Below are 27,988 nucleotides of genomic sequence, written 5' to 3'. Positions count from 1 at the left end.
TACCCAAATAGTCATCTATATGCCATGCATTCAAATACTGATAAAGTTCTAAGGTGCTCGATCCATTGATTTACCAGAGGTGGGCAGTTATTCCTCCAATGGTGTAATAATACAACTCCTTTGGCTGTAGTCAGGGCACAGGTTGCAATACAAACTAGATGCAAGTAGCAGCTTCCTGGCACAAAAACCAAAATGCCTGGCCACACCGACAGCACACTTCCATTATAGGGGCAGAAATGCCAAGAGAGTGAGAAACAGCCAGCACCAGCACCCATTCTGAAACATACCTGCTCATAGGGATGCAACCAATAACAGTGTGGCGTTGACACCCCTGACAGTCCACAAGTGACCATGATGACCGACAGTGGCTCCCGGCATGTGGGGAGGGTGAAGCAGAGCACAGTGACAAGATCATCATTTGGAACCTATTGGTCCTGGCCCACGGGCATCGCCCTCCTGATCCGATGGGTCTTCCCGCAGCTGTGAGACCTCTTCCTCGGCCAGCTCTGCTGAAGTCTGCCGTGTACATGGAGGTGAGAGCGAGGGACCCACCACCAATCCACGGGAGTTGGCGAGAGAGGTGGGAAGTGGGCGGCTCCAACCTTGGTGTTGCTGCCACCACAGGCTGGCCACACGGCCCGCTGTCGCAGCTCCTGACTCGCCCTGACCATTCTGCAGAAGGGGGGCAGCACCTAGGCTCCACTGAGTGTTGCCGGGCAGGAGAAGGCAGCGGCTGGTCCTCGCAGCATCCCAGTCGGGGAGAGAGGGGCTGGCACCCTGGATCACTGCTAGCTGTGGTGACTGGGCGGTATCGGCCATGTGTTTGGCCCCTCATTAAGTGCTGCCCCCCCACAGGTTGTGCTGGTGGGCCCTGGCTCGTCTGTCATGGGGTGACGCTGGCACCCAATCACCCCGAGGAACGAATGGCCTTGTGGTTAGTTGGCGGGTGCTTGGCCGCTGCCCGGAAATTAGCAGGACTGTAATCTGCCTGTTCACCAGCAGGAGGAACAGCCCCTCTTAAGAGGGACCGGGGCCGGTCAGGGGCCGAGCTTGGAGGCGTGCCGCTGTAGCGTGTGCCCTCAGGCTGGACGTGGAAGCACCGACGGCAGGTGTCCGGAGCCCTGTGTCGACAGATATCTTGCCAGAAACATCCCGCAACCAGGGCAGAACCCAGGAACGACTCATCTGATCAGAAGATAGCTGCCCTTGCCCGTTCAGACCCCGGAGCTCCCCACCTCGATACCATAAGACCGCCAAGCTCAAATGCCATCCAGAGATGCCAAGCAGGCAGGTGGCGTCGTGATGCTACCAGTGGGGCGGCCGTGAGTGCCTGGCCAGTGATGGTGGCTCTGGCTGGTTGCCAGACCTGGTGGGGGGCATCGGCCCCTATCTCTACACCATGGTACCAAAATGCAGGCCACAGAGATGGCTTTTGGCTCACGGAAGGCGAGGTGCAAATGCATACAGAGGTGGGTGCGTGAGGGCCGGGTGATGGCGGCATGTGCATGGCGTCCCATCTCTCCACCCCAGCCAGACCAAACAAGGGAGCTGTTCCGGGCCTGGGCCAGCTGCACGTCTAGCGCCACGCATAGGTGACCCATGGCACATGCCAAATTGCTTTTTCTCGGAGCAGCAGCCAGAGCTTCTCCTCTCTCCCTGCCCTTATGCAGTCAGCCCCTAACCTGGACCCTGGTGTCCCCCATCCTGATGCCCCGCATCCCACATGAAAGAAACCAGAGGCAGACTTCATGGGGGAGGGGGGATGTCAGGAAGGGGAATGAGATGCCGGTGGGCTCTCCTTGGTGGTAAGGGGGTGGGTGGGAAAGAGCCGCCAGTCTCAGGACGGGGACCTGCTGGTGTGCTCACCAGCCCTACAGATGGTGGCCCCCGCCGACTCCTGGAAAGCAGAGAGGGAGGCGCAGTTAAGACATGACACAAAGGAGGAGGAGGAGGCCTGGGAGGATGTAGACCTGGCCAAAGGGTTAATAAGAAAATGAGCTAAAGAAATAAATACTTATGCTAGACTGAGCAAAAGGCAGGCATGGAACTGCTAGGTAATGGATAAAAGGCTCGTTGAATTAATAGTAGCTGCAAAAAGTAACTGCAAGAAGACAGGAGATAAGAAAAGGGTGATGTATGCTTGTCATCTCCCACAGAACTTCTCTGGGCATTCATTGTTCCAGCAATTGTGGATGTGGATGCTAACTTGGTCAAGGACAGAGGTAGAGGTGTTACCTCATTAGCATAGTAAATTGCCCATCCTAAGGGGAGGAATCGCCTCCATTTTCTGATCATGGGATCTATGAAGAAGTATGTTGTGGGTGTAACCGGACATTGTATGTCTAAGGTGGGGAAAGAATGATGTAAAGAGGAGGAGAACATGACATTTGTAATGATTGGCATCTTGGCAAGTATATAATCTTATGCTGGACTAAAAGTGGTTGCTTCTGTCTTTAGACTAAAGCCTGTTATTCAGCTGAATTATAAATCTGTAATTTTATCCTGCCTCAGTGGCTTTTATTGGGCTATAAAGACACCAAGGGACAAACCTGTTGATTGTAAAACTGTCACCAGTCAACAAGGAGGAGGCCTGGTTGACTGGCTCCATGCCCTGAAGGGTGGCCTCCTGGGACTGCCTCCTCCCGGTGTACGGTGGTCCCGTCTCGATGGGCGACCACTCGGCCACAGCAGAAGCAGACCCGTTGGGTGGAGCCCACTGTGGACAGGGTTGGATTGAGGGGAGCAGGGACGGATTGAGGGCCTGTGACCATGGCACTATTGGTCCTGGATGCACCTCCATGACCGGCCCAGCATCCCTGCCATGCCCTCGCACGCATGAGGGCATCCTCATCTCCCCTGGCAGCGGCCCAACCCCCTGGGGGGCGACAGCATTTCTCCAGCTTGCCGGCTTCTTGGATCTGCAGCAAGAGAGGAAGCAGAGGGTGGTAACCTATGGAGGCATGTGTCCAGGAGACATTACTAGCCCCCAGACCCCCAGATGGTCTGTCTAATTCCCCCAAAGCCTGAAATGTCCACCAAATGACCCTTCTTCATACCATTTTGCAACTGTTTGCAGCATAATCAACTACTTCTTTGGGAGCAATAGGTTAACCTGCTAATGTTCGCTACCTTGGAATCAGTAGGCTGAAAGGTGCCCCCTGAAATGTTGAAATGAATGTAGCTCTTATTTATGGAATCATAGAATGATAGAGTTGGAAGGGACCACCAGGGTCATCTAGTCCAACCCCCTGCACAATGCAGGAAACTCACAACTACCTCCCCCCCTCTCCCCCAGTGACCCCTACTCCATCCCAGAAGAATGGCCAAGGTGCCCTCCATATCATCATCTGCCTAAGGTCATAGAATCAGCATTACTGACAGATGGCCATTTAGCCTCTGCTTAAAAACCTCCAGGGAAGGAGAGCTGACCACCTCCTGAGGAAGCCTATTCCACCGAGGAACCGCTCTAACTGTTAGAAAATTCTTCCTACTGTCTCTAGACAGAAACTCTTTTGATGTACTGTACTTTCAACCCGTTGGTTCTAGATTTCAACCCATTGTTTATTTATATGTTTATTTGGTTGGATACACATGGCCTGGCCCAACCAAGTGACATTTATGTCAGATTTGCTCTCCCCCCCGCACCGCATAAATGAGTTCAACACCCCTAGTTTATTCCTTCTACAGACTATAGTTCCATCTCTTCTGTCCTGACCTCTGCTGGCAACTGCTGGGCACCGCACCAGCTCTCTGTTGCACTTGCCTCCTTTGGCCAGCAGAGAGCAGCAAGGAGACATGACCCACAGAAAGAAATGCCAACTGAAAACTATGGGGCAGAAATTACTCTAAACGCAAGGCGAAGGGAGGCATGTTAAGAGCACCCTGCTGGATTAGCCCAAGTGGTCCATGTAATGCAGCTGCCCATCTTATACTGTGGCCACCACCTGGTCATACATGGGCAGGGTTTCTCCTGATGTTGCCTCCCAGAACTGATATTCGCAGGTGGACTTCCTCTAACTATGGAGGGTCGCTTTGGGGACCCACCGATGGTCTTGATTTGCATGTATCTGATTTGCATGTGTCTCTGAGCTTTGTCTTCCCAAAGCCCATACCCCAAACATCTTGTTGATCTCTAAGGTGCTATTGGACTCGAATCGAGCTATCCCCTTTTAAAGAGATCCATGCCAGAAAGCCAGTAGCTATCATTGCATCTTCCTGATCCCCCCCCCGTCCCCCCACTGGATCAGAGCCCCGTTTCTGGCACTTTCTCCAGGGAAGGCAAGGGACAGTTCTCGCCTATGGCCGTCTCTTCCTCCCTCCTGCATTAGTCGTCCCGGGGTGGCTGCGAAGGAGGGCTGCCAAGTCCAAGTTGAGAGATTCCTGGAGATTTGGGGGATGGAGCCTGGGGTGGGCAGGGTTTGGAGAAGGAACCCAGCAACGGCCTGGAGCCCACCCTCCAAAGCAGCCGTTTCCTCCAGGGGAGAATATCTCTTGTCATCTGGAGATCAGCTGTAATTCTGGGAGATCTCCAGGCAGGGGTTGGCAACCGTATGAGATCTAGGGAAACTGCTTCTGCAATTGAATGGGGAATCTTCTGCCTCCAGGCCTAATTAGGATTCAAAAGATGTGGCTCAAAGGGACACAGGACAGTGGAGTAAACTATTAAGATGCCACCCCTATGGGTACTGTGTGTGGGTCCTTTTAATCTGACCTCGGGCATGGTGATTTGGGTGCCACCAACCCTCCCTTCACATTGTCCGGTGCTTGGGCGGGCCAAGCCCATATTTTAAGGAAAAAATAATATTAACTGGCTTTTTCTGTGTCTTCTACAAAGTTTGCATCTCTGGTACTTGGCATTACATTTTATGGGGGCAGGGTAAAAGCCGGAATGGGTCGGAACAGCCCAGAACGAGCATTAAAGAAATACCTCCGCCAAAAACAGTGGCATGCCTTCCATGGGCTCCAGAACAATATTTTAAAAATCAAAACGCAGAGAGAGAGCGCGTATTCATTAACCCTTTCCAGGCCAAAACACCCGGAACGGCCCAAAACGAGCATTAAACAAACAATAGGACCACAAAATACTGTGGGATGTGTTAAAAGCCCTCCAAAACAATATTTGGAAACTAATATCATATCAGTATGACATTTGTCTCTCTTGTTCTCCAAATTCCCAGCTTTCTTTTTAAAAAAGTGTCTAGCTACCTTTGTTCCAAATATGTTTTCCCCTTATATCTCTGCTAAAAGAGGAGAAGACTGAGCGGGGACACAATAACCATCTTCAAGTACTTGAAGGGCTGTCATATAGAGGAGGGTGCCAAGTTGTTTTCTGTTGCCCCAGAAGGTTGGACCAGAAACAGCAGGTTGAAATTAAATCAAAAGAGTTTCTGTCTAGACATTAGGAAGAAATTTCTAACAGTGAGAGTGGTTCCTCATTGGAACAGGCTTCCTCGGGAGGGGGTAAGCTCTCCTCCCTTGGAGGTTTTTAAGCAGAGGCTAGATGGCCATCTGTCAGCAAGGCTGATTCTATAACCTTAAGCAGACGATGAAAGGGGATGCATCTTGGTTATCTTCTGGGCATGTAGTATAGTATGGGAGGGGAGTAGTTCGGAATTTCCTGCATTGTGCAGGGGGTTGGACTAGATGACCCTGCTGGTCCCTTCCAACTCTATCATTCTACGATTCCAGAAATAAATAAGAGCTACATTCATTTCAACATTTTTTTGGTAGGGCTCCTCTCAGCATACTGCTCCCAGGGTAGTGAACATTAGCAGATTAATCTATTGCTTTCAAAGGAGTAGTTGATTGGGCTACAAACATTTCCAAAATGGTATGAAGGAGGGTCACTTGGTGGACATTTCAGACTTTTGGGGTGACATTTTGTGCTGTGAATGTTCACAAACGAACCTGGGGCAGCTTTCCTGTGATTATCTCTTCTCCCTTTCTCTCCCGAATTTTTACCTCCCCCCACCTCTCCTTCTGCCTCTATTGTCCCTGAATTCAGCTCCGGGCTGCTTGCAGGTTCCAAAGTGGTCGTGCCAAGAGTGGGAAGGCTTAAAGGGGCCGGATCTGCCCCGGGGCCTCGGGTTTGACACCCCTGGTTTATAGTGATTTCAGTAAAACTTTTGATAAGGTTTCACATAATATTCTTTTTGACAAGTTAGTAAAATGTGGTTTAGATCCTATTATTGTTAGGTGGATCTGTAGCTGGTTGACAGATCGCACCCAAAGAGGGCTTAATTGTTCCTCATCCACTTGGAGAGGAGCGACTAATGGAGTGCCTCAGGGATCTGTCCTGGGCCCTGTGTTATTCAAAATCTTTATAAATGATCTGGATGAAGGAATAGAGGGAATGCTTACGGTAGAAGACAGAGACAGGGTACAGGCTGATTGTGACGGGCTGGAGAATTGGACAAAAACTAATAACATGAATTTCAACTGAGCTAAAAAGGCCTTATTTGGTTACAAGAATTTGAAGGATTGGTGAATCATAGAAACACAGAGTTGGAAGGGACCTCCAGGGTCATCTAGTCCAACCCCCGTACAATGTAGGAAATTCACGACTACCTCCCCACCACACCAGGTCTACTCATCCCCCCCTTCATCTTGTACTTAGTGAATGGTCTCAGGGTCCTTCTGGAGCTCTCCTCCCTTCCCGGCCCTGGAAAAAAGACAGGACTTTCCCTTTAGTGATTGACAATCTGTGAAAAAACTACTGTGCCACCCTGCAATTGCTCCTTTCCCCCACGACTACAGTTTGTTTTCAACTTGGTGCTTATTCTTTCCTTATCTTGGGACAAAGATCTTTTACATAGATAGAATATAGGAAATATTTTGTCCTCACAAAAATTCTGGGCACATAAACACTCTTGAAAGGACTAAATACTGGGCCAAAATTGGGTTCCCCTAACTGAGCAGAAAGACAGAATAGAAATGTTATATATAAATATTTTCATGCTGTTTTCTGTTGCCCTTGAAGGAGTATGGGTTCCAAAACTAATTTCTGAATGGAAGAAAAGGAAAATGCTTTTGTTCCAGGACTCAGAGGAAGGTCCCAGGTTCAATCCCCAGCATCTCCAGTTAGAGGGACTAGGTGAGTAGGTGATGTGAAAGACCTCTAGCTGAGACCCTGGAGAGCCGCTGCTGGTCTGTGTAGACAATACTGACTTTGATGGACCAAGGGTCTGATTCAGTAAAAGGCACTGAAGTAGACAATCACTGTACTTTTGTGGCTAAGTTTTTAGATTTTGTGATTCACTAAAAACCACATTACCTTATTTAAACAGCCACTTGCAAGTGATGATACAACCTATTTTGAATTGTAGACAATTCCTTTTTATTGTAAATAATTCACAAATTAGTACAATGAAAAGATATATGCACACTATAATACTAGTTAAAATAAAAGAATATAGATCTGAATAGAACAAAGTTACAAATTAGTTACCAATCCAGTAACCAACCCATCTATGATCGTGCCGGGAAAAATTCTCAAGACAGACAGCACACAAGCATGCCTGGTAGAGAATTTCCCACACAGACTGTTAGCAACAAGTCTGGGTCATAATGTCCAAATTTCTCTCAATTTTCAAGCCCTTTTTATACAGTTTTGGAGGCTGGTGTTCCGAGAACCAATGAGATATTGTTATGGGAATATGGTCATTTCCCCAGACTTCAAAGGGACTTGTGATGCATGGAATCAGATTAAATGTCTGCTCTCAAACGTATACTTTAATCTTGGTGTCATAAATTGATGGATGGCATCAGGAAATGTCATATAAACAACACTTTTCTCATAACATTTATAAATTTCACACATGTCTGCTCATTGTCTAGCTACTAAGTCAAAAGATTCTAACCTTAAAGTTATATATAATTGCATCTTGATTATATTGAAAAGCGAGGAATATCTAAAAAATTCGTCTAGGTAGATGAAAAGGCAGAAAAGCCGAATGCAAAAATATTTTGTCATTTTTTTACTGTGTTCTGTTGTTATCTAGGTTAGCTCAAAGCCTAGATTATCAGCTGTTCACTGAGCTAGCTTCTTTCTGTGGTTTCAGTTACATAGTTCCATAGCCTAAACATATTTGAGAACTGACAACAATGAATTAAAAGCCGTCATATGTCAATATCTATAATCAATATATTGAAACCTACAACAGTATCTTCATGAGGAAGGCATGAAGATGTTCATATTGACTTCTAGTTATACTATTCCATAGCAATTGAACGTACATGGGTTATGAAAAGTTTTAGGTGGGTAACTGTGTTGTTCTGTATTGTGTTTGTGTGTGTGTAAAGTGCTGTCAAGTCACAGGTGACTAATGTTGACCCCAGCAAAGGCCTTTCAAGGCAAGTGAACAGCAGAGGTGGTTTGCCAGGGCCTTCCTCTGCAGCATCTTCCTTGGTGGTCCCCCAAGTATTGACCCTGATAAGCTTCTGATATCTGATGAGTGAAACCTACACTCACACACCATTTCCCACGGCTATTTGATGAGTGAAGCTGGCAAAACTTGTTCCATTGTAAGGTAAGGATACAGCTGTGGATGAACTTCTTTCCACACACCCGTTTTATGTGGCTTCTCTGTTGTGAACATTCTGATGTTTAGTTTGTCATTCCGAGAGAAGCACTTTCCACACTCCAAGCATTTATATGGCTTCTCCCCTGTGTGAACCCTTTGATGTTTAGTTAGGTTGCTATTGCAAAAGAAGCACTTTCCATACTCCAGACATTTGTATGGCTTCCCCCCTTGTGAACCCTTTTATGTTTAGTTAGCTCGCCATTGGAAAGGAAGCACTTTCTACACTCCAGGCATTTATATAGCTTCTCCCCCTTGTGAACCTTCTGATGTCTAGTTAGGCTGTCATTCCAAGAGAAGCACTTTCCACACTCCAAGCATTTATATGGCTTCTCCCCTGTGTGAACTCTTTGATGTTGAGTTAGGTGGTGATTCTGAGAGAAGCACTTTCCACACTCCAGGCATTTGTATGGCTTCTCCCCCGTGTGAACCCTTTGATGGGCAGTTAGGTTGTTATTCTGAAAGAAGCACTTTCCGCACTCCAGGCATTTGTATGGCTTCTCCCCCATGTGAACCCTTTTGTGTTTAGTTAGGTTGCTATTGCAAGATAAGCACTTTCCACACTCCAGGCATTTGTATGGCTTCGCCATGTGAATCTTTTGATGTTTAGTTAGCTCGCGATTGGAAAGGAAGCACTTTCCACACTCCAGGCATTTGTATGGCTTCTCCCCCTTGTGAACCCTTTGATGTACAGTTAGTTGGTGATTCCAAGAGAAGCACTTTCCACACTTCAGGCATTTGTATGGCTTCTCCCCCGTGTGAACCTTTTTATGTGAAGTTAGGTTGCCATTGCAAGAGAAGCACTTTCCACACTCCAGGCATTTGTATGGCTTCTCCCCCGTGTGAACCCTTTTGTGTTTAGTTAGGCTGCCATTGCAAGAGAAGCACTTTCCACACTCCAGGCATTTGTATGGTTTCTCCCCCGTGTGAACCCTTTGATGGACAGTTAGGATGTCATTCCGAGAGAAGCACTTTCCACACTCCAGGCATTTGTATGGCTTCTCCCCTGTGTGAACCCTTTGATGTTTAGTTAGTTCGTCATTCTGAGAGAAGCACTTTCCACACTCCAGGCATTTGTATGGCTTCTCCCCCGTGTGAACCCTTTGATGTACAGTTAGGTTGCTATTCTCAAAGAAGCACTTTCCACACTCTAGGCATTTGTATGGCTTCACCCCCATGTGAACCCTTTGATGGACAGTTAGGCTGTCATTCCGAGAGAAGCACTTTCCACACTCCAGGCATTTGTATGGCTTCTCCCCCGTGTGAACCCTTTGATGGGCAGTTAGGATGTCATTCCGAGAGAAGCACTTTCCACACTCCAGGCATTTGTATGGCTTCTCCCCTGTGTGAACCCTTTGATGTGCAGTTAGGTTGCCATTGCAAAAGAAACACTTTCCACACTCCAGGCATTTGTATGGCTTCTCCCCCGTGTGAACCCTTTGATGGACAGTTAGGCTGTCATTCCGAGAGAAGCACTTTCCACACTCCAGGCATTTGTATGGCTTCTCCCCCATGTGAACCCTTTGATGGGCAGTTAGGATGTCATTCCGAGAGAAGCACTTTCCACACTCCAGGCATTTCTTTGGCTTCTCCCCTGTGTGAACCCTTTGATGTGCAGTTAAGTTGCCATTGCGAAAGAAACACTTTCCACACTCCAGGCATTTGTATGGCTTCTCCCCCGTGTGAATCCTTTGATGTGCAGTTAGGCTGTCATTCCGAGAGAAGCACTTTCCACACTCCAGGCATTTGTATGGCTTCTCCGACGTGTGAACCCTTTTATGTTTAGTTAGGCTGCCATTGCAAGAGAAGCACTTTCCACACTCCAGGCATTTATATGGCTTCTCCCCTGTGTGAACCCTTTGATGTTGAGTTAGGTGGTGATTCTGAGAGAAGCACTTTCCACATTCCAGGCATGTGTATGGCTTCTCCCCCGTGTGAACCCTTTGATGTGCAGTTAGGTTGTCATTCTGAAAGAAGCACTTTCCACACTCCAGGCATTTGTATGGCTTCTCCCCCGTGTGAACCCTTTGATGTACAGGTAGGTGCCATTTCTGAGAGAAGCACTTTCCACACTCCAGGCATTTATACGGCTTCTCCCCTGTGTGAACACTTTGATGTTTTGTTAGCTCACCATTGGAAAGGAAGCACTTTCCACACTCCAGGCATTTGTATGGCTTCTCTGCCGTGTGAACCCTTTGATGTTTAGTTAGCTCACCATTGGAAAGGAAGCACTTTCCACACTCCAGGCATTTGTATGGCTTCTCCCCCGTGTGAACACTTTTATGTGCAGTTAGGCTGCCATTGCAAGAGAAGCACTTTCCACACTCTAGGTATTTGTATGACTTTTCCCCTGCGTGAAGTCTTTGATGTTGAGTTAGTTTGCTATTACAATAGAAACTTTTGCCACACTCCAGGCAGTTATATGTTTTCCAGCGGAACCTTGTGTCTTTTATGGCACCCTTAGGCCTTCTCTTTCTCTTCCGTATTTCTTCACGGGCTGAGATCTCAGGTTGATTTCTGGACTGATAGCCAACCAATTTCTTCCTCTGCTTCTTTTTGCCTTTCCTTTTCCTTCTGCACTCTCGCTTTGGTACGGCTTGTTCCCTAGATTTTGCTTCCATCTGCAGAACTTCAACTTTTCTAATAACCGACTTTGCTGATTCCATCTCCCTCACCATCTCCCTCAATTCTGGAACTGCAAAAGAGAGACAGAAATCCAAGAAGAATGAAAAGCTAGAAATACCAGTTAGCAGATACAGTTCTCTTGTGTTCATGTAGGAAGCACACAGAGACAGAATGGAAAAAAGAAATTCTTTTTTTAAAAATCTTGTCTTTTAAAAAAATAATTTTTTGTTTAAAAGGAAAAATATGGACAGATATAAAACTGGAGGCTCAAGCCATGGACAGATATTTCCTAAAACCTAGAAAATCACTTAGGTTTACAGAAAAATCTGAAATTTAAAAAAGAGGGATTAAGACAGGGAACCGGGGAGGTGGAGCAACATGGCGACCGGTTAGAATCTCTGAGAAGGAAGCTTTCTAAGCTATCCTCATTTCATGGGTCTGAGTGACCTGGCAGTCTCCTAATTAAAGGAAATCCTTATCTAAGTGCAGAAGGAGAAGTTTATTTTCTTGAGCTTCTGTCTCTGATCCATTGGAAACAACTGACAGAATGAGGAATATGCGACAGGCTACAGTAAGTGAGTCTTGGTCAGCCTATACGGTGTATTTGTTTCGGGTCTTTTTTTGTTTTGTCAGTTTAATAATTGCAATTGGAACTTTAAAGAATTATTAATTTCTGGCTTTAAATTAGCCAAACCTATGGATAATGAAATAAAGGGATGGAGGTGATTTTATTTTATAAATCAGCTGGCTGATAACATTGGAAGACACCAACGGAACTCTATAACAATCAGACAGCTATAATTGGACTTGATTTGAAGCAGCTTTGGAATGCTTTTTCGCTTTTAATTGCTCTCTTGTCCACCCCTTATCTATTCCTTTTTAGAGATGTTAATGTAGTAATGGGACAGATGTGATTCTTAAACAGGCCAGTTATCAAAGTTCCAAGCCCTGATTTGATAAGGAATGTATCCAGGCTAAGAGAGAGAGATGAATTCCGCTTATCAGTGTTTTAACATCGCAATGGTAGAACATAGACAGGAAGCCTTTTCTCCTCTTAGAACATAAGAAAAGCCATGTAATTGCTGTTACCCTGAGGCAAGAATAGAAACATGCCACAGACACTGCATGTCACTGCCTCAGCCCCCTCACTAGCTACGCTGCTGCGATGCATTGCTGAAGTGGTTCGTTTTTTTTCCTGTACTTCCCTGATAACTTCCCAGACAAACTGCCCCTCAAGACTCCCATTTCAGCTGCTCTCTTTCCCACGCCTAGCCTGAACCCATCTAACTGTGGTCTGCCTCTGGCCAGGAGGAGCCTAACTCAATTAAAGGCTCACCCAGCAGAAGGCGGGGCCAGCAATATTAAAGACAGACTCGTCAAGCATATAAAAGCGCAAGCCCTGCTGAAGAAAAACCTACCTGGCTTCTGCAAAGATAGGTCCTGTCTCACTAACCTATTAAGAGTTTTTTGAAAGTGTCAATGAGCATGTGGACAGGAGTGAGCCGGTGGACATTGTGTATTTGGATTTCCAAAAGGCTTTTGACAAAGTCCCCCACCAAAGACTGCTAAGCAAATGTCATAGTCATAGGAAAAGAGGATTGAGAGGTGGCTGAAAGATAGGAACAGAGAGTAGGAATCAATGGCCAGTTCTCACCGTGGATTAGATTTAGAGGAAGTTGGAGTGAAAATTGGTGGGAGGAACATGAGAAACTTGAGATATGCTGATGATGCCACATTACTGCCAGAAAACAGCGAAGACTTGAAATGACGACTGGTGAAAGTTAAAGCAGAAAGTGCCAAAGCAGAACAGCTGAACATCAAGAACTTGCAGGGGAAGGAAGGTTGGGGGGGTTCCTCTCTGGGGCAAGTTCACCTCCCTGTTTTTCTAAGATTTCTGGCTGCATTTTGATTCAGCTAAGCTGAATTGGGGACTACAGGCAGGGGTGATTTTAAACTTTGCCTTTTTTTTAAACGCTGGGAAGCCTAACTAAACTGAGAATTTGATTGAGGTTTGCTGGGAGAGGGTTGTGATTGTTGTGCCAGTGGGTGATTAAGGTTGATTGCTGCCTGAAAGCTTGATTGTTACCTTGTTAAGTGGGGTTGTTGTGATTGGAGCTTGTGTGGGAGAGGTGGAGGCTGAGAGCATTTAAAATCCAAGGCTCCTGCTCGCCAGAGGCGTGAGCACAAAGGCTCTTGCCCTGTGGCTCTTAGCCTGTGGATCGTGACTGGTGATCTGTAGGGTGAGTAGAAAATCTTGTTATGTTGGCGGAGTAACTTGCTCCATCCAATTGGAGTACCAAGCAACTTGAATATCTATGTGAATTAGCAGCAGATAGCTACAGGGCAAGGGACTTTGGCACTCAGTTCTTATTTGGTACAGGAAGAGTGCAAGAGAGTAAAGGGCAGGGTTACAACACCAAAAAATAATATATTAATAAATAAATAAAATACCAGTTTTGAAGGCAGAAAGCCAGCAGGGGTCGGGGGGCTATCCAGTGTTCTGCATGGAGTGTCACATGTATGATTATCTGCCTGCTGGACAGAAGTAGTGGGGGTGTGCGCGGTGCAGGGAGCTCCTGGCTCTCAGGAAGTGAGTTCACTTCCTTGAGGCCAAGGTAGCTCAACTGGAGGAGCTGAAGCAGGCAGAGAGAGGTGACGGAGGACTCCGGGGATGAAATAGTCACATCCCAGTCCCAAGGTGACAGCAACCTGCTAGTCACGGATGATGGAGCCCTTGGTGAAGGAGGCTATCTCACTGAGGTAGGGGGATGTGGTTCCTTAGAAGGGACCTCTTCCTTGGTGGATGAACAGATATCCTCTCGTACCGAGGATATGCCTCAGAGGGGAGGGGAGCTTCTCGTAGTGGGGGATTCAATCCTTAGGAATGTAAATAGCTGAGTTTCTGGCGGGTGCATGGACCGCATGGTGACTTGCCTGCCTGGTGCGAAGGTTGCGGACATTACCCGTCATATAGGTAGTCTAGTAGATAGTGCTGGGGAGGAGCCAGTGGTTGTGGTGCATGTTGGCACCAACGACGTGGGGAAATGTAGTCCGGAGGTCTTGAAATCCAAATTTAGATTGCTAGGCAGAAGACTAAAAGCCAGGACCTCCAAGGTAGCTTTCTCAGAAATGCTACCTGTTCCACGTGCAGGACCAGCTAGCCAGGCACAGTTGGTGAGTCTCAATGCGTGGATGAGATGGTGGTGCGGGGAAGAGGGCTTTAGATTTGTAAGGAACTGGGCAACATTTTGGGACAAGCCGGGCCTATACAAAAGGGATGGGCTCCACTTGAACCAGGATGTAACTAGACTGCTGGCACGTAATATAAAAAATATGGCAGAGCAGCTTTTAAACTGAACCTGGGGGAAAAGCCGACAGGAGCTGAAAAGCATCCGGTTCGGGCAAACTCAGTGCATACGGACAAAGGGAAAATTGCTTCAGATTGTCCCATAGGAATTAATTAGACATGAAAGGGAATGGAAAAAGAATGATGGATAGCCACTTAAAGATGCCCAAAGGCACATGCCAGGCAAGTCCAAAAGTGTGGAGGTGTTTCTATGCTAATGCTAGAAGCCTCCAAGCAAAAATGGGGGAATTAGAGTGCATGGTTTTAAGAGAAAACATAGATATAGTGAGCATTACAGAAACCTGGTGGAGGGGAGAGAACCAGTGGGATACAGTCATCCCTGGTTGCAAACTGTATAGAAATGACAGGGAAGGGGCGTATTGGAGGGGGTGTTGCTATGTATATCAAGGAAGGCATAGTGTCTAATAAGCTAGAGACCATAAAAAGGGCAGACTCGTCCACAGAATCCTTATGGGTGACGATTCTGGGCCCCAAAGGAAATTTAGTACTGGGGACGTTCTATCGGCCCCCTGACCAAATGGCTCAGGGTGATCTTGAGATGGAGAATGAAATTAGGGAAGCATGTAAAGGTAACGAAGTAGTAATAATGGGAGACTTCAACTTCCCTCATACTGACTGAATAAATGTATGCTCCAGTCAAGCCAAAGAGATAAAACTTTTAGACATCCTAAATGACTGTGCCCTCGAACAGTTGGTCATAGACCCAACCAGAGGGGAGGCAATCCTGGATTTAATACTCTGTGGTGCTGCCGGTGACTTAGTGCGGGATGTGGATGTAGTTGAGCCAGTTGGCAATAGTGATCACAATGGCATTAAATTTAATTTATAAGTAAGTGGGAAAGTGAGTGGGAAATCTCACACAATTATCTTTGACTTTAAAAGAGGGAACTTCTCTAAAATGAGAAAACTGGTAAAGAGGAAGTTGAAAGGAACGGTTAAGAGGGTTAAATCTCTTGAAAAGGCTTGGGGGTTACTCAAGTCCACATTACTAGAGGCTCAGCTAGCTTGTATATCGCAGGTCAGGAAAGGTAGTAATAAGTCCAAGAAGTCACCACCATGGCTAACGGGTAAGGTGAAGGAAGCAATTAGAGGGAAAAAAGTCTTCCTTCAGAGACTGGAAGGTTTGCCCAAACGAGGCGAACAGAAGCAAACACAAACTTACACAAAGGAAATGCAAGCAAATAATTAGAGAGGCAAAAAAAGATTTTGAGAGGCTTATTGCTAAACACATCAATACAAACAATAAGAAATTCTTTAAGTATATTAGGAGTAAGAAACCAGCTAGGGAAGTGGTTGGACCATTGGATGACAATGGGAGTAAAGAAACTCTAAGGGAGGATAAAGCGATTGCTGAAAAACTAAATGAATTCTTCTCATCTGTCTTCACTGTTGAAGATACAGGGCAGATTCCTTCTCCTGAACAGAGATTTTGGAGAGGGGAAAATGAGGAACTGAGGCAAATAGCGGTAACAAGGCAGGAAGTCCTAAAACGTCTAGACAAACTGCAAACTAACAAGTCACAGGGACCAGACGGTATTCACCCTAGAGTTCTTCAAGAACTCAAATGGGAAATTGCTGAACTTCTAACAAAGATATGTAATATGTCCCTTCTATCAGCCTCTGTACCAGAGGACTGGAGAATGGCCAATGTAACACCCATTTATAAAAAAGGCTCCAGGGGGGACCCAGGAAATTACAGGCCAGTTAGCTTAACGTCTGTTCCGGGTAAATTAGTGGAAAGCATTATTAAAGATAGAATTGTCAAGCATAGAGAAGGGCAAGGTCTGCTGGGCAAAACCCAACATGGCTTCTGTAAGGGTAGGTCCTGTCTCACTAACCTATTAGTTTTTTGAAAGCGTCAATAAGCATGTGGACAGGAATGAGCCTGTGGATATTGTGTATTTGGATTTCCAAAAAGCTTTTGACAAAATCCCCCACCAAAGACTGCTAAGCAAACCTCATAATCACGGGATAAGAGGACAAGTCCTCTTATGGATTGAGAGCTGGCTGAAAAATAGGAAGCAGAGAGTAGGAATCAATGGTCAGTTCTCACAATGGCGGGATGTGAGCAGTGAGGTGCCTCAGGGAACTGTGTTGGGACCGGTGCTTTTCAACCTGTTCATCAGTGACCTGGAGTTGGGGTTAAACAGTGAAGTAGCCAAGTTTTTAGATGACACCAAATTATTTAGGGTGGTTAAAACAAAATCGGACTGTGAAGAGCTCCAAAAGAATCTCTGCGTACTGGAAGAATGGGCATTAAAATGGCAAATGAGATTCAATGTGAGCAAGTGTAAAGTGATGAATATTGGGGCAAAAAATCCCAACTTCACATGTACACTGATGGGATCTGTGCTGGCAGCGACAGACCAAGAAAGGGATCTTGGGGTGGTAGTGGATAGCTCAATGAAGATATCAACCCAGTGTGCGGCTGTTGTGAAAAATTCCATGCTGGCCATAATTAGACGAGGAATAGAAAATAAAACTGCTGATATCATACTGCCCTTGTACAAATCTATGGTGAGACCACACTTGGAGTACTGTGTACAGTTCTGGTCACCACACCTCAAAAAGGATATTACAGAGCTTGAGAAGGTGCAGAAAAGAGCAACCAAAATGATTAGGGGACTAGAGCAGTGGTCGGCAAACTCATTAGTCAACAGAGCCAATATCAACTGTACAATGATTGAGATTTCTTTTGAGAGCCAAATTTCTTAAACTATATAGGTAGGTACACTATTTATTAACTTAATAAACTTTAATTAAAGTTTTAAGTCTTAATTAAACTATAGGTACACTGAATAAAACTTAATATCATACTTAATAATGATCTTATTTATTGATAAAAATTAAATTGTAAGTAAGGTATCCATAAAATTAAATCATGACAATGACTGACAAACACTTAATGTAAACAATGTGAGCAAACTTTTCTCTAGATTCACAGACGCAGTAAACACATGAGAACATAAGAAAGGCTGTGCTGGATCAGACCAAGGCCCTTCAAGTCCAGCAGTCTGTTCCCTCAGTGGCCAACCAGGTGCCTCCAGAAAGCCCACCAGCAAGACCAGTGCAGCATCATTGTCCTGCCTGGGTTTCATAGCACCTGATATAATAGGCCTGCTCCTCTGATCCTGGAGAGAATAGGCATGCATCATGACTAGTATCCATTTTGATTAGTAGCCATGGATAGCCCTCTCCTCCATGAACAGGTCCACTCCCCTCTTAAAGCCCTCCAAGTTGGCAGCCATCACCACCTCCTGGGGCAGGAAGTCCCACCATTTAACCACGCGTTGTGTGAAGAAATTCTTCCTTTTATGAGTTTTGAATCTCCCACCCTCCAGCTTCAGCAGACGACCGCGAGTTGTAGCATTACGGGAGAGGGAGAGAAGCTTCTCCCTGTCCACTCTCTCCACCCCATGAATAATTGCATAGACCTCCATCATGTCTCCCTTTTTTCCAAGCTCAGCAGCCCTACGCATTTGCGGCGCTCCTCCCAGGGCAGAGAGTCCGAGAGGCGCCCGCTTTCGGGAGGCAGCTCCGCCAACCCGAAAAAGCGCCTCGGCTAAGAGGCAAACTCCCCCCAACAACAACAACACTCACCACCGAGTATTGTCATAGTAATCACCAGCACGTAATATCCAAAGAAGGAGTCGTTGGGCCCCTGGAAAACCACGGGCTGCTCCATGTCGACGTTGTAGGCGTAAGCCAGCGCCACGGCAATGGTGGCCACCAGCACTTTGAAGCCGCCCTGCTTGCCCGGCCATTCTCCACGGGGGGGGGGGGGACAGTGCGTTCGCTCGCTCTCTCAGGCGCACTGGCTCCGGACAGGAAATTCGCCTCCGCTCGCTCTCTCCGGCGCAAAGGGAGCAAGCGCAGCCCGGCTGCCGGCACGAGCGGGCGTGAGAGCAGGGGCTCCGAACCTAGTGGCAGAGCCGCTCTCAAGGGGCCAAAGAGCCCCATGAGGCCCACAAGCCGCAGTTTGCCGACCACTGGACTAGAGCAACTGTCGTATGGGTAGTGGTTAGGACGCTTAGGGCTGTTTAGCTTGGAAAGAAGGCGGCTAAGGGGAGACATGATAGAGGTCTATCAAATTATGCATGGTTTGGAGAGAGTGGACAGGGAGAAGATGACGGGGTCATCTGCTAAAGCTGGAGGGTGAGAGATTCAAAACAGATAAAAGGAAATATTTTTTCACCCAACGCATAGTTAAATTGTGGAACTCCCTGCCCCAGGATGTGGTGATGGCTGCCAGCTTGGAGGGCTTTAAGAGGGGAGTGGACATATTCATGGAGGAGAGGGGTATTCATGGCTATTAGTTAGAATGGATACTAGTCATGCTGCATACCTATTCTCTCTAGTATCAGAGGAGCATGCCTATTATTTTGGGTGCGGTGGAACACCGGCAGGGTGGTGCTTCTGCATTCGTCTTGTTTGTGGCTTCCTAGAGGCACCTGGTTGGCAACTGTGTGAACAGACTGCTGGACTTGATGGGCCTTGGTCTGATTCAGCAGGGCCTTTCTTATGTTCTTATGAAATATTCCCTGACAGACAAAACAGTATTGAAATATTTAGAGCTTTCCTTTTCCGGCGCTGTAACATCCTCAGCGCCCTGACCTGGATGGCCCAGGCTAGCCTGATCTCGTCAGATCTCAGAAGCTAAGCAGGGTCAGCCCTGGTTAGTATTTGGATGGGAGACCACCAAGGAAGACCAGGGTTGCTGCGCAGAGGAAGGCACTGGCAAACCACCTCTGTTAGTCTCTTGCCATGAAAACCCCAAAAGGGGTCGCCATAAGTCTGCTGCGACTTGAAGGCACTTTACACATACACAACATCCTCAGCGGCGGGATTTCCATTCCTTCCTCTGTGGCAAAAGGAATGGTCTCCTGAAATTCAAGAGTATCAAAGGAAGATGCCATCCCCTCTTTTCTCTTCTGTGCTCATAATAAAAGGGAAACGATCCTTACCTAAAGAGGCAACAGTCTCATAATTTTCCTCTGTAACTTCCCAAAAGAGTTTTCTTTGGCCTGGATCTAGCAGAACCCATTCCTCCTCCGTGAAGAACACAGCTACTTGCTCAAAGGACACTGGCAGTCTCTGAAAGAGGAAAATATGGCCCAGTTCGTCATCGATTCCTGTCCTCGAGCATCCAAGAAAGATCAAGGGATCCCATTGGCCACTCAATAGATGAAAATAATGTAATACATCAAACCAAGGACAAAGAAAAATTGTATTAGTATTTTTTTCAGCCTCTGACAGTTATAATGTACTGGAAGTCCCCAAGAAATACAAGCTCAGACAATTGCAAAGAACCGGGCTTCTCTCGGTCAAGTCAAATTAAAAGTTAAAAGCTATTCTAATTGACTGTAAAACCAACACTGACCTATCTTGAACATTTAACCCCAGAGTTGCTTTCTCCGTGGTCACTGAAGCCACCGAAGCCCCCTCCCCTTTTCAGGATCCTTGGCGACCTCCTCTCTCTGCCTCCAGAGACACCGGTTCACGTGTTTTTCCACTGGGGCTTTTATTCTCTGTGGTATCAGAGGAGCACGCCTGTCATATTAAGTGCTGTAAAGGAACACAGGCAGGATAGTGCTGCTGCAGGTGGTCTGGTTTGTGGGCTTCCTCAAGGCACTTCGTTGGCCACTGTGTGAACAGACTGCTGGACTTGATGGGCCTTTCTTACGTTCTTATGTACAGGCATGCTTCATTTATTGAAACTGCTGTTGGCTGATAAGAAAAGGTTCTCTGAGCTGAAGATTCTAACCATCTTATCGGCAGGGGTTGACCAAAGAATTATGCTTTCTGTGGCCAAGTTTCTATCTTCTGCAATGAAAATACCAGCTGAAATGTCCAGTGCCTAATTTATCCAGATTCTACCCTTTTTACTGTAGGCATCCTAAGACAAGCGATGCATAGAGAGGTTTTACGTAGTTTTATTTTATATCAGTGTTTTTATCAGTTTTCTGCTTCTGTTAGTATTTCACTCTACTTCTGAATGGCCTGTGGGCCCCAATAAAGACTGACTTGACTTCAGGCCAGCTGCCAAGTCATAGAGCTTCTTGAGGATGACACTTGTCGGAATCACACTCTAGAGCAGAGGTGTCAAACATGCGGGATGCAGCTCTTCTCTGGCCCGCGGAGCCAAGGCAGCCAGCCCCACTCCCCTGCCCCTTTCAGGGCGTGATGTAGGGGTTAAGAGCAGTGGTTTGGAGCGGTAGAGTCTGATCTGGAGAACCGGGTTTGATTCCCCACTCCTCCACATGAGCGGCAGAGGCTAATCTGGTGAACTGGATTCATTTCCCCACTCCTACACACGAAACCAGCTGGGTGACCTTGAGCAAGTCATGCTCTCTCAGCCTCACCTACCTCACAGGGTGTCTGTTGTGGTGAGGGAAAGGGAATGTGATTGTAGGCCAGTTTGATTCTGCCTTAAGTGGTAGAGCAAGTCGGCATATAAAAACCAACTCTTCTTCTTCCCGGAGCTGGAGCAGGCCAGAAGACCAATTAGCACCATCCCCCCTCCCTCTTTGTCTTTCTCTCCCTCTCTCTCTTTCTTTATACCTTTTTCTTCCTCTCTATCTCTATTTCTCTCTCCCTCCTTCCTTCCCTTTCTTTCTTTCCTTCTCTTTCTCTCCTAATACCTCTCTCTTTATCCCTATTTCTCTCTTCCCTTTCTATCACCCTCCATCCCCTTTCTCCCCTCCCTCTCTCCTTTTCTTTCTATAGCTCTCCTTTTTTCTCTCTCTCCCTCTCTTTCTTTCTCTCCAATGTGTTTCACTCTTTCTGTCTCTCTCTCCCTCTTTCTAGTCTCCCTCTCTTTCCCCCTGTTCTTCTGGACTGGGGGAGGGCTGCAGGCTCACCATTCAAGGCAGCCACACACACACACCGTCCAGATCTGGGCTGGTGAGCCCGCTGCAAGCTTATCAGCCAAGGCACCCACCACCCCCAGCTCAAATATGGGCTGGCGCGTCAGCTGTGAGCTTGCCAGCCAAGGCACCCACCACCACCCCATTTAAAAAGTTTTTAAAAATTAATACGAGGGACTAGAGATTTTAACTTTATAGAAGACATATGCAATTAATGATATTATTTTTATTTTGGTTTTTACTTAAAATACAAACGTACTTAAAACAATAACAATAAGACTGTTAAATAAAATACTGTAAGAGGGTTATTGTTGTAAACTTGTTTGTGTTTTAAGTAAAAAACAATATCATTAATTGACTTTGTGTCTTCTATAAAGTTCGTACTTCCAGTACCTGGCATTACATTTTGTAGTATGTATGTATTGTTGGCGTATGTTTAGAAGCGTTGCAGCTCAGCAGACGAGTAATCACAGAAGACTCAGCACATATAAATAAGTGCTCTTTTATTAACAGTGTCAAAATGCTCCGCTTGGACATAAATTCTCCACAACCCACACCTATACAAGTTCTGTACAACATATATACATTTCTGGCCCTGTCCAGCAGCCAATCAACAGTTAGCCACCCAGTGGTCAGATATCATCCTGCTAGAACCAGTTCAGTCCAGCTTTACTGCTAAGTCATAAGCAGTCATGTGACACCAGCTGTCATCTGGCTGTCACATAGATTACAGCAATCTACCTGCTTGCTTTGACCAGTCTTAAATTCCAACATGTATGTATGTGGTACACATCATCGGCCCGACCAAGTGACATTCATGTTATATCTGGACTGCCTAAGAAATGAGTTTGACATCCCTGCTCTAGAGGAAGCAACAGAAGGTTTTTCAAGTTCTTCCATCTTAGGAGAAAAAAATAGGGTGAAACACCGCCTTGGGAGTAGCCAGTGGAGCTGGCAAAAAACAACACTGCTGTCAGATGCGGGGCACAGTAAGGACAGATAAAGAACCCCCCTGCATGAGACCATGGGTCCCACTGAGTTTTAATAAGAACAGAAATGCAGGCTGGTTGCCTGGAGAACATTCAAGAGAGTGAAGACACAAGCGGCCCCCCCACATACAAACACACACCCCTGCACAGACCTTGCTAGGGAAGCTTCTCTTTCTTACCCCCCCTCCAGCAGCCTCTTCTACTTTCACTTTTGTTCACAGGTAATTTCTCTCCCTCCTCTATTCCTGCCCAACAGCTGTTGAGGAACTCCTAAACACACCTTTCCTGCAGATGTGCAAGAGCCAAATTCTCCCTCCAGCCGGGGGAAACAAGAAAGAAGAGAGGCTCTCTTGAATTCCATTTTCCACATTTTTCCTTCTCCACCTCCAGGAAAAACCTCCCTCTGGACACCACCAATACGCAGGGTTGACCACTCTGGTGCTCGCAAGGCCTTCTGGGAAATGTAGTTCCCTGCAACAGCAAGACACAAACAGAATGAACAATGATCTCTGTATTTGATAAGGCAGAAGAGAAGGGTTATTATGCTTGTTTGTCACTGATTAAAGAAAAAGTTAAATGCCTATTAGGGAACTATGTTTCACATAGGAAAGCTGAGAGACAGAGGTTGCCTCTAGCTGTCTAACTGGCTGAAGGGGGAGAGAGAAGCGACTTCCGAGGAGGAGGAAACAGACCTGACATTATCAGTCTAAGGACAGCCAAGAAGTGACACAAAAGGATGGAAGGGTCTCTACCCTTACAGCCCTATCTACCTGACCCGTTGCCTGCCCCCTGCTGGGTCTTTTTCTGTTCCTTTGCATGCTAGATGCTTTTACTTGGAACAGTTGTGAGGCGTAACAGAGAACAACATAAGCTGCTTTGTGTCCCCATAGAGGAAAACAGCAGCACAGGCTGGGAGGGTGGAAAATATCCCCCCCTGTACAAAACAAAGGGAGCTTCTCTGAGCTAACAGAGCCAGTGTGGTGTAGTGGTTAGAGTGTCTGACTATGACCTCAGGGACCCAAGTTCAAACAACCAGGATTCTTCCTGGATACTCCCTGGGTGACCTTGGGCCAGGCATACCCTCACAGCCAGAACTACCCCACAGGGAGGTGGTGGGCTCCCCTTCCCTGGAGGTTTTTAAGCCAGAGGCTGGATGGACCTCTGTCAGCAATGCTGATTCTTTAACCGTAGGCAGATCGCATCAGTGGAGGATAAAATGGATGGCAGGAGAACAATGTAAGTTGCTTTTGGTCCCCACTGGAGAGGAATATGGAGAGGACAAATGATGCAGTTGTCTATTGATCATATAATAATAATATAATAATGATCATATAATAATATAAACATTTTTTCTTAAAAATTGTATTTATTTGGTGTACATACTGCTGTAGGAGCCCCGTGGCACAGAGTGGTAAACTGCAGTACAGCAGTCCAAGCTCTGCTCACGACCTGAGTTCGATCCCAACGGAAGTTGGTTTCAGGTAGCCAGCTCAAGGTTGACTCAGCCTTCCATCCTTCCAAGGTCGGTAAAATGAGTACCCAGCTTGCTGGGGTAAAGGGAAGATGACTGTGGGAGGCATTGGCAAACCACCCCGTAAAACAAAAGTCTGCCTAGGAAATGTCGGGATGTGACGTCAACCCATGGGTCAAGAATGACCCGGTGCTTGCACAGGGGACACCTTTACCTTTACTGCTGTACAAAGCAGCCCTGGCATTAGATCTAGTACATATTTATTGTATCCTAGAAATGTTCTATTGTGCTATATTGTTTATATTTGATGACCACTGAAGAAGACATGGTCGAAACACGTCTGACCATGCATTTCTGATTTATACAGAAATATTTTGTATCAATTTTTGATAAAAGACATTTAGACATATTGTTTCTCTGCAACTTACTCCTTGGTTTTGATTTTTGTTGTAGTTGTTTCTTCATCGCTGCCTGTGTAAAACCAAGGTGAATGTGGCCTCCACACCCTGCATGGGAGGAGACGGGGTTAAAATGCTCCGCCGACAGAGGCACGTGAATCCTACTCGATTCCAAACCGCTCTGGGGGATTTTAAGATTCCAAACATGTGTTCTGTTGAGGCTGCAGTGGAAAGGAAGAATGTGGAGCTCCTTAGAAGCTATTGACAAGGTCGCCCCTCATCCACCTCTCCCCCTTGTGGGATGAAACCCAGCCCCCTGGTTTACCAGGGAGCTGGGTGATCTTACAAAGGGCTGGGAGACATCTAGAACAGTGTCCATCTCTCCCTATCAAAAGCCTTCCTCGTAGACACATGTCTTTTTACAGCATGAATGCATTTACACCAATGCACTTTATGCTCTCTTTTTTCAGACGCTGTATGATCCCCAGGTATGGGAGCTCCCTTCTTTCTTCTGTGGCAAACAAAAGCAAGTACAGAAATTCAAGAGGGCCAAAGGAAGATGCCAGCCCCTCCGTTCTCTTCTGTGTTCCTGTAAAAGGGAAATGATTCTTACCCACAGAGCCCACGGTCTCGTAATTTTCCTCCATAACTTCCCTGTAGAGTTTTCTTTGGCCCGGGTCCAGCAGAGCCCATTCCTCCACAGTGAAGAACACAGCTACCTCCTCAAAGGACACTGGCGATCTCTGAAAGAGGAAAATAGGGCCCAGTTGATCTTCTATTCCTGTCTTTGAGCATTCAAGAGAGAAATAAGAACCCCACTGTCCAGTCAATTGAGTAAAATGATGCAAAACATCAAACTGATGGAATGAAAAATTGCCTTCTTTCCACCTTGCCCCCCCCCTCAGCCTCTGACAGGTATAATATACTTTATTTATAGTTCAAAAGAAGAAGAAAAATAACTGAAGGGGGGGGGAACCCCAAATCCAGGAACTAATAAAAAAGGATACCCAGAGACACATGTAACAACAGTGGTGGCAGATCTACCACTAAGTCCCTACAAAATGTTTTCACATATCTAAAAAATAAGTCCATGTGCAATAGTCATCTATATGCCCTGCCTTCAAATACTGATACAGTTCTAAGGTGCTCGATCCATTGATTTTCCAGAGGTGGGCATTTATTTCTCCAGCGTTGTAATAATACAACTCCTTTGGCTGTAGTCAGGGCATAGATTCTTATTCAAAACTGGATGCATGCGACAACTTCCTCGCACGAAAACCAAAAGGACTGACTGGCACACGTCCATTACAGGGGCAGAATGTGGACAAACGCCTCTTTGGGGGAGTATAGCCTGTGGAGGGTGGGGAAAAGAGCACAGTGGGTGCAGCCAGCTTAAGGTGGGGGGGGGACAGTAAGGACAGGCGAGGAACACAGCTGGATCAGACTAGGGGTCCCCCAAAGTGAGGCCTGCTGACACCTTGTCTGGTGCCCACCCAGTGCTTTTGGGGAGAGGGGGGAGGGAAGTGAAGTTTTTGGCTCCTGAGTGACTCTGGCAGATCTGGTTGGCTGTGCAGGTTTTTAAAAATCTTTTGTTTGCCCCCACGGCACAAAAGGATCTGCCCTGTGAGGCTGGAGTTATCTCCTGGGGGACTTTGGGGGTCTGGCGCCGCCCCGCCTCCTCCATTTTGCTGCTCTTGCTGCGCCCCCCCCCCCCCGCAGTGTCTGAACTCCCCAGACTGAAAAGGATTGGGGACCCCCGGGGGGGTCAAGCAGGGAAAAGGGGCAGGGCTGGTGGACACACGAGAGTAGGGGGGACACACGAGAGTAGGGGGGAAGCACGACCACTACCCCATTCCCAGACCTTTCCCGGGGAAGTCCCCCCTCTCTCCGGCCACCCCCCCTCTTGCACCCCCCCCCCAATTGCAGGAATGCCTCCTCCCCCCAGATCCCTTTGATGACCCCCCCCAACACTCACCTCCCCCGCAGGCCTGAGAGATCCGGGTTGCCCCTCCCGCCGGGGGGTAGGATCAGGGAGAGGAGGAGACCCCCGGAGGGACCTCATGGCGCCCCCAGACCCCTTTGTCCTCCCGCCCCTCTCCGACACCGAGAACACGCGGGATTACGAGGCCTTCTGGGAAATGTAGTCCCCGCGAAATGTAGTCCTCGCGAGGCCTTCTGGGAAATGTAGTCCCCGGCAACAACCAGGAAGGAGGATGGAGGAGGAACCGAGGGGCGCCCAATCCGGGTGCGGAAAGTCCAGAGATTTGGGGGCGGGGCAGAACAAGGCACACATACTCCATCATTGGATTGTATGAGTGAGTGATGGTTGTTCATAGTAAAGCAGAATAAAATGAGCTTGAGTGATGGTTGTTGACAATAAAGCAAAAAGAAATGGACTTGTAAGAGAGTGTATTATTTTGTAGAGAAACTAACTGGCTTCTTTCAACATTTTTGTATTCAAATAAACTGGAATCGCTTTCAGTTGATTCGGAGATGTGAATATTTTGACAGGACAGAAAAGTGTGCATTCCCTCTTCTAGCCAGCTGCAAAGTCCAAACATATCGAAACACTACTCTCAACAATAATTTTGAGATGGGTTCAGAAATCCAATCTTATAATGGAGAACTGTTTGAGTTGAAGAAAACTTTTTTAAAAGTTCATTTTTAATGTAGACATTCCATGATGTACTGTTTAGCATACAGACCTCTCTACTCTACACAAAGGAAATTACAGCATTTCTGTCATGAAACAAACATTAGACATTCACTTTACATAAAGACGGCAACAAAAAAAAGTCACCAGAAGAAAAGTATCCAGCCAGTTTTCTGTGACGTTGAAGAATGCAGAATTTCCCATTCATTGAGCATTGCAGCTAAGCATGTTTCTTGTAGGCCGCTTGAGGGTTTTAGCCTGAAGCTGATGGAAGCATTTTATGTTTGTGTAAAACAGACTTCAGACTTTGCACCGAAATTATCAGTGGTCTGAGTCTGTACTGTTAACAGTTGGCACAAACTCAATCATGCAAGGTGTGTTTTTATAATAGCACTGAATTTAAAAAAAGGGGAGGGAGAGAAATAGGACTACTGGAAGCTGCTTGGGATCCAAAGAAATAGATTCAGGTTGGCCCTCTGAACCTGACTCTCAGTCTGGGCCTCATTAAGAGCACCCCCGCCCCAAGTTAGTTCCACAATTGCACGTAATCTGCAAATCATCCGTTGTAACAGAAGAGTCCTGCAAGTCCTGCATTTATATTGCATGCTACGGTAGGTGAAACAAGTTCAGTATTGAGCACATGTGAACGCACAGTCTCCAGGACCCTCCACTCCAAACAGACAGGCCGCAGGCACCTCCATGTGTTGCAGTTGTGAAGGGATCTGGGAGACGGGTCTTTTGCCTCTGCTGAAAGCAGAGCTGAGTTGCAAATTTAATCAATTAATTAATTTGCAAAAGCCTGCAAATTAATCTTGCTGCTGCTGGATCTCACCCTTTGGGGCCCTGCTGGAGTGGCGGTGGCGGCCCCTGGCCTCTCTCTCTTCCCAGCAGCAGGCAGTGTGCCGGAGGAGGGCATCAGCCAGGCAGGGAAACGTGGCTCCCACAAAGCTTTCAGTCCCCCTCTGCAGACGCAGAAGGCCAGCAAAAGCTGCCCGAGGTCCTCCCTGGGCACTGCGCTGGGCCCTCTCTGTATATATAAA

The 27,988-nt window shown here is 46.8% G+C and overlaps 1 protein-coding gene across 1 annotated transcript; it reads right to left on the bottom strand.

Moving 5' to 3' along the window:
* Positions 1-907: 907 nt before the first annotated feature.
* LOC130473983 (zinc finger protein 665-like) lies at positions 908-24,942 on the bottom strand. Its single transcript, XM_056845654.1, has 10 exons — positions 24,909-24,942; positions 22,847-22,897; positions 19,536-19,703; positions 18,172-18,336; positions 9,492-11,274; positions 9,216-9,440; positions 2,906-2,918; positions 2,550-2,716; positions 1,867-1,970; positions 908-1,137 (listed from the first exon to the last, which is right to left on the bottom strand). The coding sequence occupies exons 1-10, from the start codon at positions 24,940-24,942 to the stop codon at positions 908-910; spliced, it is 2,940 nt and encodes a 979-aa protein (XP_056701632.1).
* Positions 24,943-27,988: the final 3,046 nt, after the last annotated feature.

Source organism: Euleptes europaea, chromosome 1, assembly GCF_029931775.1.
Source record: "Euleptes europaea isolate rEulEur1 chromosome 1, rEulEur1.hap1, whole genome shotgun sequence".
In the NCBI taxonomy this organism is placed as follows: Eukaryota; Metazoa; Chordata; class Lepidosauria; order Squamata; family Sphaerodactylidae; genus Euleptes; species Euleptes europaea.
The sequence above is the reverse complement of the archived record's forward strand: the minus strand, read 5'-3'. Positions and strand labels throughout refer to the sequence as shown.